This window comes from Tympanuchus pallidicinctus, unplaced genomic scaffold, assembly GCF_026119805.1.
Source record: "Tympanuchus pallidicinctus isolate F22 unplaced genomic scaffold, pur_lepc_1.0 scaffold8, whole genome shotgun sequence".
NCBI lineage: Eukaryota > Metazoa > Chordata > Aves > Galliformes > Phasianidae > Tympanuchus > Tympanuchus pallidicinctus.
Window position 1 is genome coordinate 12,791,525 of NW_026294802.1, and position 12,979 is coordinate 12,804,503.

The 12,979-nt window shown below is 39.7% G+C and overlaps 1 protein-coding gene across 2 annotated transcripts in view; it reads right to left on the bottom strand.

The window, feature by feature from the left end:
• The window catches only part of MYH9 (myosin heavy chain 9), a 68,860-nt gene that overhangs the window by 46,890 nt on the left and 8,991 nt on the right, over positions 1-12,979 (bottom strand). For both annotated transcript variants that reach the window (XM_052668233.1, XM_052668234.1), the window contains exons 2-3: positions 6,894-7,246; positions 1,900-2,056 (exon numbers count right to left, since the gene is read on the bottom strand). In XM_052668233.1, the coding sequence (XP_052524193.1) occupies positions 1,900-2,056; positions 6,894-7,226 (490 nt within the window). In that variant the 5' untranslated portion in view covers positions 7,227-7,246. The remainder of the gene's footprint in view (positions 1-1,899; positions 2,057-6,893; positions 7,247-12,979) is intronic.

Here is a 12,979-nt window from a genome sequence, read left to right on the forward strand (position 1 = left end):
ACTCAAGCAGTGATCCAATGGAAACACTTCCCTTTTCAAAATGAAAGAAAATATCCATGTAGACCAATCACTATCTCTGAAGCACTTTCAGACAAGCAAAGTTCATCTGTCCCTTCCTGCAGCTGTCTGGACATCCATTGCCACATACTAGTGTACCTGGCAGTGAAAAAGAACATGCTGCATGCACATGCAATTCTACATGGTTTAACTGTTGACAAAGGAAGGAGAAAGATATCTTCAGTCTCCTTACAGCAATGTCTCCTTACAGCAAAGAGTCTGTTCCAGATGCTATGTAGAAAAGATTTCGTTTTAGGGAACAGTAACTTTGGGAGGACTTAGTCAATAGCTCATTTAAGGAAAATATACATTGGTACTTCAGCTGACAAGAAGGAGTGAGCAAGAGAAAGAAGGAAGTAATAAAGGAAATGAAACAGTGATAAGAGCTTCACAGACATGCTGCCATATATTGCATAGGAGGTGCATTTATCTTTGTGATTCATGGCAAATCCAGTCTTTGTTCAAAGAAAGTAAGGCCCTATGTAGACCCAGGGTTTGTTTTTTCCCATCTGCAGAGTAATGTTTAAGTACTATGGATGTATTTTCTTCAGACCTATCACATCTTCAATGAATTGCCATCAGTACTCTGCTACGAGTCCACTGCTGCATGGCTCTCCCCTTTGCTCTCAAGGCTTTTACCAATACAGCTTAATTTATCCATCATGCTAGCTCTCCCTCTGCTCCACATGGCACCGTACCTCAGCAAATTTCCTCGACATTCTCCACAAGGAAAAATTATTTAAAATCATTAACTCTGGCAAGCAGAAGAAGTTTTCCTTGCTCTCTTTCCACTCTGGGCAACCACATTGCTATATTCTTCCCATGCTTGCAAGTACAAATAACAGTGAGGGCAGGGAAAAAGTGCAAGTGTTTACAATTGGGTCCAATTAGAATTTCAAAGCATGTTTTTATTATAACTGGCATTTGTTCAAAAAGTAAAACTGATGATGAGACTCTGAGAGACCAACACCTTAATCATCATTGCCATCCATCAGAAAAGTGAAATTTATACAAACCAGCCAAATCAAACCATCCTTTAAGCATGCAAAGCATGCCTCTTCGCACAACCTAAGTATAAACAGGAAGAAAAGCATAGAGTACTTCCACATTTGAACACTCTCCAAGCATCCCAAACAAAAGCACTGACCCTGTGAAAGACCTCCTCAGAGAAGGAGAGATATATATAGGGCCTGCAGAACTCATTAAATTAAATTTAAATTCTCAGCGACAATCAAGGAGATTATATATAGATGGTTCTTCTTTTCACTGGTATACAAAGGGAGGTATTAGGGAAACACATCAACCTGCTTGCTTGCTTTTATCCATAAAAAGCTAACAAATGTATTTAATATTGCCTGATATAAATTTTTAACAGAGCAAGAATGTAACAAAACAACTAATCATCAGTAAAACTACCACCAATCATCACACTTGAGGTTATACTAAGCTAGCTTCATCCAACCAGACTGCATGACTGGATTTTAACAGTTTTGTTGAATTGCTGTCTGACTATCTGTAGTTATGGCCCCATACGATCACAGAGGGAAAATCTACCTACTTCAGTCCTATTTGCATGCTTCTCTGAGCTCCACTGTAGTGAAACCAATCAGTCATTTATGTAATCATGCACTTGTCAGACCCTTCTGTAATATTCTTTATTACACCGGAGCAGGAGATAGCTATTCACCTGAGCACAAGAACTAGTACCAAGCAGGCGTCGTGTCTGTAAGCAACAGTACAGCAATGCCTTTTGATAGCAGTGAGCTGTTCTTCTACAATGTTTCAACTGCAATCTTGATTTGTGATTTCAACAAATGAATCATTACCTCAGTAAGCACTCACCTTGCATCATACTCCGGTAGGCTGTGTCTGTGATGGCATAGATGTGAGGGGGCATCTCGTGCCTCTTTTTGCCTTTGTACATCTCCACTATTTCTTCTGAGTATATTGGCAGGTTCTTGTAAGGATTGATTACCACACAGAACAAGCCTGAGTAGGTCTGGAAAGAAAATGCCCCAGCAAATAAAGAGTTAAAATTTTGTATCTTCGTGCCTTTAAACAGCATATTATTTGAAAACAGATCAGTCATTTTCAGGTGCTTCTTCCAGTGATGCTAAGTGGGATGCCTCCCACTACGCAGTATTAGAATATCAGCAACGCCTCAAGTTAGATCAACTTGGATGGTACTCAACCTTTCAAAGTATGCAAATAGCATCAACTGACACGTTAGTCACGTCGATAATCAAAGTGGCCTACTCCCTAGCTAATTAACAGTCTCTGAAGAGTGGCTTTGTCTCCTTCCAAAATCCTCATATTTGTCTATTATATAAAATAAGTCCTCAGCTTCTAGAAAAAAAAGCACTTTACATCATGTTTGTCTATCTACTAGACAATTTTATGCATTAAACAATCAACTACAACATAATAAAACTTCACGAGAGCAAATCAGTTTACTTGTGTCTAGAAATGGTACAGATGTTGCAGAGAGACAGCAAGATATTACTTCAAACACAATACAAAGACATATATTCTCTTTCACGGATGGCACCCTAGCACAACACTCAAGAAGATATTCTTCTCCACACTCAACAGTTTTCATGCTAAATGATAGCTACTAAATAGAGGAAAGGACACATAACGCATTCTTGGAGTCTTACTGATAGATGAGTGTTACTGGTGACATCAAATCACTTTGTAAGGCCTTAATATATTCCTTGGATAGGAGTCAGGCTTGTTTATTTTCTATTATCTCCTGCTCACTTATGCTCAGTATGCAGAAAATAGGCTAGACACTTCTCTAGAGATGAGAAAGACTAGACAAGTGCAACTTGACAGGACTTTATATAGGTCTATTTGATGAAAAGTTGCCCCTCCATCCTGCACTTTGTCAAAATATGATTCCAATATAGGGATTCAAGACAAAGTAGTTACTAAAAGAAAAATAAGACCAGCATATTCCTTAGAGATTTTCAAGATCACTGGACTAGGCTGAATTCAGCGCTGACGTCCTCTTAACGGGAAGTTAGACCACATGGCCTCCTAAAGACCCTGCCAACCCAAAGACTTTTGTAATTTACATGTAATGAATGTAACAAGAACTAGAATCGGAACCGTACTGCCATTAACGTAGCATAGTTCCAAACTAGTGAGTATAGAGAACAATTCAACAGTATTCCATTCTTAAAAAGTCAGCAACATTTGCCAAAGTTAACTTCTAATGGACTTCATAGCAAAATTTACTGATCTGACAGCAAACTTCAACTTATCAAATGGTTTCCACTGAGTTCTAACACAACTGTCAAAATAGTTCCAGTGAAAGTATCATCTTTTCCCCCAAAATATCTCTGAAATCTAAATATCTAAAAGCAAATCTAACAAGCGTTTTAATTGCAAAGACAGTAGGAGAGGACCTTCCGTATTTCCTAGATGTTCTAAGAATAACACTCCATGCCTTGGTGCTGAGGTTTAGAGTTCCCTGTCAATTTCAGAGGCAGCTATTCAAAAAATCTGGATATAAGTAGCTTTCTACAGATACCTGCAGTGCTACCGGAAGAGTACATTTAGCACCTTCTATTGCTAATATCTCTTCTATTGTTTTCTCAACAAAGAGAGCTTGGACATGGTAAAGAGTTCTCTACAATAAGTGCAGAAAGTACTTAATCAGATTTAGCCTCTTAGCTAGATAAAGGTAAGAATTAGACTACAGAAGGATGAAAATAGCATCTACTACAGTTTACAGTTTTACATCCAAATTTTCTATGCACTCATTTAAATCTTTGGTAATTAACCTTCTCTTCACACAAAGCTGACTCACTTTCACCCTATGTCTCCCAGAAAGCCTACTTCATATAGGCATTTTAGGATTTTTTTTTATTATTTTATTTTATTTTTTTTAAGTTCGTGTGTATTTGCACACACACACACAAATATTTGAGGAACATCTCAATAGCATACAGAAAAGATTCTCTTTCTAAAGTGGGAACTGAAAACTGAATAAAACCCTTTACCACACGACTTCAGGAAGCTAAATGTCAGTGAGATTCTGGTCAGCTATGAGATAGTGCTGGAAAGGAACTATAAGTAAGCTATAGGAGCTAACTTAGCACTGCTAGTTCCTTTAACCTCAGCTTCAGTTCTTCACCACAAGAGACAGCGCTTGCATAGCACAAAACAGCAACTAAAAGTCTGTGTAATACTTTCCTGATCTTTGATTACAGTAGTGGAAGACAGGACAAGAACAAGAGGTAAAAAGCAGTCTACTCCAGAGTGCCCCATTCATTGCACACTCATTACACTTTCTGTGTATTAGCATGGGAACTTCTAGCACTGATGAAATCACAGATTCTCTTTAACACTACAGTTCATGCCACAGGGGAGTACTAGAAAGAAGTGGCAATGTGAGAAAAGGAATTTGAAGTCTTCTTGTCTGTATTTGCATGACTTTTTATGGTCATGTTTGCCCACAAAGACGACCAGTGCCTTTTCAAATAAAAATAACACAAGGATCTGAAGTTGGACTGAAGCATTCTGCTGGAAGAGAGCAACAGTTTAGAAAAAGGAAGGCACAACGTCCTCAGACCGATGAAGCAGGCCTGCAAGAAAACTCCATTACTTCCTTCCTATGACCAGTAACTATGTTGACAAATAGCGTTTTGTAGCTGAGAACGTGCTCTATCAAATAGTGCTACGCTCCTTGTAGCTGCTGTAGCTTCCATGGAAATAAACAGCAGGCATTACTTCCAGAGTGACCTCAGTGCACTGCACGTACTCCTCCAAGAGGATTAGCGATCAAGCAACAGCCGCTTCAGTGAAAGTATCTTAAGCGTTCACGCTAATCTTCTGACTTGCAGAGAACTGCTGACAGGTAAGATCAGTCCATTTCACAAGTGCACAGAAACACCATTTTGGCAAGTCCAAGGCTCTGTAATAGAGCATTACTACTCTAAGTTCATATGTGTGAAGGGCGCAGATTTTTTGTTTTTAACACTGCTTTCTACCTAACTAAAGGAACTCGCTTTATTATAGCCACAGATCATGTCTGAAATTTCAGAGGATGTCTTGCAAGATAAATGAAATAGCCCATTGCACAGCACACAGCAGACTTCACAACACCAGTGAATTATTTTCAACGACCTATTACATAACCTACCAACGTATCCTGTTCTAAAAGTGTTACACACACGATCTTGCATATCCTATTTCAACACAAGGCCAACATTCTTCCCTCCGATAAGAGGTTTTGACCAATAGTCAGAAGAGCTGTTCAGCTGCATGGAATAACTAACTGCATCAACCTCTTAAGTCTCAAAATCTTGAGAGCAGAAGGTGACTAAGTTTATATGAGTTTTGCACCCTTCCAGCATTCGCTGATAATTTAGGCAGCAGTTGTCTGTACGCCCTCACACTGCACTACAAGAGCTGTGGTCACAGCATTAGTTAGAACTTTTAGTTTGTCTTCGTGTTTCTTAATTTAGAACACAACTGCTTGTAGAGGTTTCTAACCAAGATAGATAGTTAGAGGGAACTCCTGCTATGTGGCGGTTTGGAGATAACCAGGCTCTGTTAGGACAGAAGAGATTGTCTACAGCTTGCCTCATAAGATGACTAGAAAAAAAGACTAAATCTCTTTCCGTAAGGTGAAGTAATAAGCATCCCCCCCCAAAAAAAAAAAACACAGAAGAAAAACAAACAACACCAAAGCCAAAAACATACAGAAAGTTAACAGTTTTTATTTATGTTGCCATCTCCATATGAAGAAAGAGGAAGAGATTCAGGGGTTTAGAAGCTCAAAAGGAGAAAAAGCATCTAGACACGCTGTATTATCTAGGATTGGGTTAATATACGTTTACCCATCAAATTCATTCTTTAATGCATCCTAGCAGATTCATAATGTCTTAAGATACTGAACACCCAGAATTTCTACATTTGTGAGGCATTTTCTCTCTGGCAGACTCATTTTGATTCTGTAAGTAGAAGGCATTTGGAGAACAAACAAACCAAGAAACACTGCTTCATGTTTTAAGCAGTCACTGCATCCAAATTTTACATTACTATTCAGTTTATTCATCCTACGTTGACAGAGTATTAAAATAGTAGAGCCTATCAGGACAGATTTCTGTTGGTTACACAGGAGTTAAGACAGAAGGGACCTGTAGAACTAGTCAAAGTTCCAAATTCTCCTTCCCTGCTTTTCCTTATTTACTACTTATGGTATGCAGTGAAGCAGTTCTTGCTTGCTTTAGAAGGTTATGGTCATTGGTCCCATGCATGGTACCTTTGTCTTTCCCATAGTAATAATAATCCCATTCTGGGATGAGAAGGAAGTATTACCCCACCTGTAAACTCACACATGTATACATGTGCCTTTCCTAATAGCACACTTCGAGATCCAGAATTTGTGTTTAAAAAACAAACAAACAAAAATAAAACAGCTTGGCACTGGTATTTTTTTCCCAGTGCAGCTCCAGACATGAGATAAAGCAACTCAGATGTTAGGTATATTAAGATCATGTTTTTATTATTTAATTCAGTTCAGATTTCCTGTTTACCACTTTTTAACTGCTCTCACTTCTTGTTAAGAAGTTAGATGGCATTCAAAACATTCTGCAAATGAAGACATTGCAATGTGAAAGACTGATTTACCACAGCATTCCTTGAAAGCTTCTACATTAACTAGAGAGGGATTGGCATAGTTTAGCAAAAAAATTTTAAGTAGAAGGAAGAAGCTGATTCACATGAGAGTTATATATGTGGGCAATGAAAGGTTAATATACACCGTTTAAAAGCAAATTGATTACAATAAATTCCCACAATACAAAATAGAGAAGATTACTTACATAGATCAGTCCAGAGTAGTATCTTTCCTTCAAGTTGTGAAGCACAGAAGCCTCATTCAGGCATGTCAGCTCAGCCATATCTTCCACCTTAGAGAATTTGGGAGGATTCATCTTCTGGATGTCATCCTTATTTACTTTCACTTTCTTCCCATTCTCTGCCAATTCTACGATGGCTTCATCTCCCATCTCTTCCTTTAGGCTAGCTGCTTCAAATCCACTCTTCTCTGAGGGAACCCATACCAACTTCTTGGCTGCCCAGTCAGCCTGAGTAAGGGGATTGTTAATGATATTTTTGTCCACATAAAGGTACTTATCTGCGTCTCTTTGTGCCATTGTGATTTAGATTTGGGGACCTGCAATGGGGAAAAAAAAAAAAGAAATTTTTAAAGCCTCAAGTTGCCTTGCAAATTCCTCACAGACGGCACATACTAAATACTCTGAGCCCTTCATTGTCAAAGTATGCCTCCCCCCACCTTCAGTTTCATGTTAGTAAGCACTGGTAAGTTGTCAAACTTCCAATAAGGTCAAGGTTTTGACTGCCAAGAGGATGGGAAAAAACAAACTAGCAAGCAGTTTAAAAAAAAAAAAAAAAACAAAACAACAACAACACAACACAGAACAAAACAACAACCGTTAAGCATTTGGAAGCCATTTGGCAGAAGAGTAGAAAGCATGTTAAAGTGGCAAGCATCACACAATTCAGAAGATGTGCCAACATTCACAGCATCAGATATTAGGTTGGTAACGTTCAGGTAAGATTAGCCTCTTAGTGCTCTACTCAGTAGAAATACTTGCTCAGAAATATCAAAAAAGTTTAATTAACAATTTCACTTCTCATCTCCTTATCACGATTAGCTATGAACAACAAGAACAAAATTCACAACTTCTTAGAAACATCATATTGCAGTCTAGACAACGCAAGAGATACAGAAGACACTGAATAATTTAAGGACATGAGTTAACACAGACTCTACATATCCTTTTGACCATTAGCTCAGCAGTAACACTGAACCCACCACTTGGTATCTTTTTTCTAGTCAATGTTCAGCAGCAAAACAGCTCCAAGACAGTTCAAAAAGAGAAAAAAATAAATACTGCTGTCAGGAGACTTCACAGTCAAAAATTCTTCCCAAAGATCCACCTATAAAGTAGTTACAAAGCTGTATTTGGGTAGAAGAGAGTGCCACCGCTACAAGGAGGAGATGTAGGCAGCGTGCTAAGAAAACGGCACCCTAAATTTTAGCATTTCATCAAAACCAGAGCACAACTGCCAGGGATTTTCCAGTTAATAAGGCAATAGTTTTATTGGTGCCATTCAGGAATTCTTTCAATCACGAGAAAGAACTTCATGCATCAAGGCTCATTAATCACGTGACAGCAGCCTCTTTACAAGGTCCCATAAACATTATTTCTTGGATCCTTCCTCACAAAGATATCAGCATCCTTAATATATGCTTGGATAGCAACTAGAGCTCTTTACCACCAGAAGGAACAGGAAATTAAAATAACAATATTTATGTCACGGAAGGCTACAGGGATAACTATGTCACAGAGCATAGGCATATTTGCTCACCAACCTACAAACCAAATAGGTGAAGTCTGATTATAGATAACATCAACAAAAAGGTACTGAGGGAGGGGCTGAGCTTCACCTATTGAAATGTGTAAGAGCATCCCAGCACTCACAGTAACAAAGCCAGAAAAACACCAGCTACAATAAAGATGGGCACAAAATGCCCCCACCAGACATTTGTAAGCGTGAGGGGAAATTCCTTTCAACAAACGTATCACTGTATGTGCTATGTGAGTTTGTGCCAGAAACTAGGATAGTTGTATATTACGAGTCAAAAATTCTTCAGCAAACAGAAAAAAAATTCTAAAAAGAATTCTTCCCTTTAGCCTGCATTTGAAGTCTGTCTTCAGCCTTATAGGAAAGGGCAAACACCCACTCCCATGCTTTGCCTCATCTTTCCTTTCCCACAGCATCACTGACAGTTCCATCTCAATCACCGCAATGACAATTCCCAGAGCCACTCCATCTCCTTGGCTTTTTGTGCTTTTATTGAAAATCCAGAATTGGATGGGAACGCAACAAAAAGATGTGATGCAGACATACGAGGTGGATATCAAGAGCTGACCATGAAATACTCATTTGTCAAGAGAGCTGCAAACCCAGACTACAACAGCTTGCCTGACATAGCAAGTGGGAAATAGCAAAGTCTGACAATTCCACAAAAGATGTTGAGAGTCCATGACACTGCAGTGTCTCCTGCAGGTTGTGGTCAAAAGGGTTAAAAGAAGGAAGAGGAAGAAAGGAGGGGAAAAGAAAAAAAAAAGTAGTAAAATAAAGGAAATAAGTATTCAATTGTGTTCAGAGTTGTATCAGGTTTGGCAAGGCAGCAGCTGTGCTCTACCCTCCATTACACAGTTTCCTGCATTTGCAACTCCCAAAAATCTAACTGGTTGCCTTTTTTGGCTATAATCAGGCAGGACACAGAGGCAGCATGCTTCAGCTAAATTCGGTTTCATCATTTCCTGAGGAATCCTTAGTAACCAGCCATGTGAAGTGTCCTGCATTACACTGAAACACACTCCTCACCTCCTTACTGTTAAAATGCACGCAACCAGCACACCTTGGAGATTTCTTCTGGGATAAAAAATAGTTCTTTTTGGATAAGAAATATAGATCAGACCACGAGAAACCTTTCAAAAGGTACTCCCAGCCAGTCCTACATCCTAAAAGATCTAAGAAAATAGCTACAGGGAGGTTAGTCAAATCCTCTCACAGGAGAAGTCCTAAAATGTTTCAAGAACTGCAAGATCACATTCTTCAGCCCCTGAAGAATCACTGCAAAGCATCTATCCTTCTTTCATTCTCAGTGCTCAGAAGAACAGCTATCCAAGACAAATGGCCAAACACAGCTGTTCTAAAAAATCTCACCAAACAGTAAGGGTTGGGTTTTTTGGGTTGTTTTTGTTTTGGGTGTTTGTTTTATGGCAGTACTACTAAATAGCAAGGTTAAAAGACCTCGTACACCTCAGACTTCAAACACACTTGAGAATTACACTACTGCATGGCAGCAGAACACAGTCATACTTTCATTCACCGTCTCAAACTAGCCCAGAACAGAAGAACCCTCAGGTACCAAAACTAAGATACTGGAGAACACGGTGCAGTAACACGGTGCTGCAGTAACACGGTATTAATGCTCCTCTCATGGCTGACTTCTACCCCACAGGGCCTCTAAACTAGCAATACCACAAACCAACCATTAAGCTTGCCTTGTCCACAAGAACAGAACCAGCAGAGGAATCAGATTCAGCAAGTTCTGTCTCATGGTCTTCAAAACTTATCTTCCAAGTTCATCATGTGTTCCACGGGGCATTTCAATGAACTCCTCAAGGGACAAAAATCAGTCAGTCCAATGAACTGCAACTCAACAACAGCCCTGCTGAATGCAAGTCATTACCATTTTAGGAACAAATTGGGAAGCAATTTGTTTGCCTAGTAGTTTGCACTTGGGGTGTAGATAATTACACGGGGAAAGAACATTTCATCCAGCTATTGTGCTGCTGTCAAATGCGAATATTGCTAACAATATTGTTTTTGATGCAATACCAGTCTACAGGTAATAGACAAAAATACAGAAGGAAGACAGACCATCCTTGTTTTCAGTTTAAATGCCTCCTTCCTAGTATTGTTTCCAAAAATGAAATACCAGAGTCACTTCCCTATTAACCCAGCGTGCTCTTGTGTTTCCCAGCAGTCTGAAGAACAAGCCACTCAAACTTGGCTTGTTTTCCATATTTCAGGCACCAAATATGGTTCTTACCCTATTTCACTAGCTACATAGTTGTCAGAAAGAAGCCACAGTTACACATGGAGGAAAAAGTGATCTCTATGGTCCTGAGTAGGAGGGGACTCAGACATCATCAACACCATCCAGGCTGGATGGGGCTGTCAGCAACCTAGTCTAGAAGGCATCCCTGCCTATAGCAGGGGGTTGGAACTAGATGATCTTAAGGGTCCCTTCCAACCCTTCCAAACCATTCTATGAAGCTATGATTCTATGATTCTATGAATATGCAAGTCAATCTTAAATGAATTACAAGAAACCTTTACTTACACATTTTCCCGCAGATTCTTCTGAGATGAAGAAACTAAATGCTGGCTTTAAGTTAAAATGCCATGCATTCCCTTCGAACTAGGCAGAACTACCCAAAACCCCAATCTGACTCATCATATGGACACAAGTTTGCCTTGGCCTTTGCTACAATTTCATAGCTGTAAGGCTCCAATTACCAGACACTGCACTCACTCCTCTCCCTACCCAAGGCATCGAGCATTCCACAAAGATCTAGAAATACACCTTGGCCAGCTTGGAAAGGTCTAAAAGTTGTCTCTGCTAAAGCTCTTTTCTTTTGAATTAAGTGTTTTGCAAGCACTAGCAGCTCACAATGTTATCTGCTTGCAATTCAGTTTTCTGGAACCGTTTGTATCATTCAACCCCTATACTATTTAAGTCTGTCAGCAGCCACAGAATTGCTGCTTCTAGGACTGAGCCACTTGCTCAGTAAGATGAACTTGCGTTATGTTAAGCTATGGAAGTAAGGGCTGTAGCTGAAAGAGCATAATATGGTCAGAAGAGCATATAAATAATTACTAGAAATGCTCTTCTGCTTCATATCCACCAGTAAGATGCTGTTATTAGAGCTTTATGTATCCCTCCCCCCCCAGCTCATTCAGTGCCCTTTGATACTACCCTTAAGCTGAAGGTGATGGAAAGAACAAACAATAGCAATGCAAACACATTCAAACAAACAACCCTTCTTTCATTTTTATTTTTCATACAGCTCACATCTTTGCAGCGTTTCAGGAACGAAGTCCCCATGCTCTTTTTCACACCGCCTTACCTTGAGCAGGTCGTGACAGAAGAGCCCACAGCACGAGAAGCCCTTTCAGAGTGCAGGAATACACACCTTTTTCTACAGGCACACAACTTTTATGCTAGAAAACTACATCGTTAACAGTCACTTATAGTTCCATTTCAAATATAACTCAACTTTCCTCAGTGAAGAAACTTGATTCTTTGCTAATACACAGCATTTAAAAATAACCTGGCACTGAGAAGCTGGTGATTCAAACTAAATTTGATCAGTAACATTCTTATGCCAGAAATCCCCATTAAACGTACAATCTGAACAGCTAATACTTGAATTATTTTTGCAAACTCAACTATTTCACTTTCCCCAGTCAGCTGAACACACTTTAGCAAATCAACAGGAACAGTTGCACTAAGTGCAACAAGTATGATGTGTGGGACAGACTCACCCCCCTCCCCCCCCCCCCCCCAAACACATAAATTCCCTTGGATTCACTAAGAAACTGCTTAGCTCTCATCAGCTTCGGACGTGCCAGACAGACACTTCTCTGCTTCACCTACCAGGATGTCAAAGGGAAGGAAAACTGTGAAGTTTGTTATTTACAAGTTGGAGTAGTTTGTGCTAACACCTATATATGAAAAGAAGTCTCAATCACTAAGGGTGAGAAATGGTTTGCTGGGGGAGGAGGAGAGGAAGGGAAGGGGAGAAACTGTTATGCAGCTAAAACTGATGGACTGCTTTATTTACTCATTTCTCAAGCCCAGTACACTGTGACACACCAGTACCTGATGCTTCAAAAGAAAACTCAGGAATCATAAGTTTCAGCTATTTCACTGGGGAATATATCAGGAAAATGCACAAATTCACAATTAATACTCCCTCAGACAGCATACTGAGCTGAAGAGGCAGTCAGCTACACTCACCTTTGTCAGCCTGCAGCATGCTGTGCTGCCGCACAGTCTCATTCCTTCTAGTTCAGCTTTATTTGGGATTCATAATGGTTGCTATTAGGCTTACTGCAGTTCACTTCTTTCCTCTCAAGTCACATTCTGACGCACACAATGCATTGTTGAAAGCTTTATTTCACAACTGGAATGCAGATTGCTGGCAATTATTGTTGCACATTCAGTTTGACTGCAGTGCTGCCCGGACTTGCCAGCTACCATGTTTATTACCATAAGCTGAACACAAGGTAGAGCGCT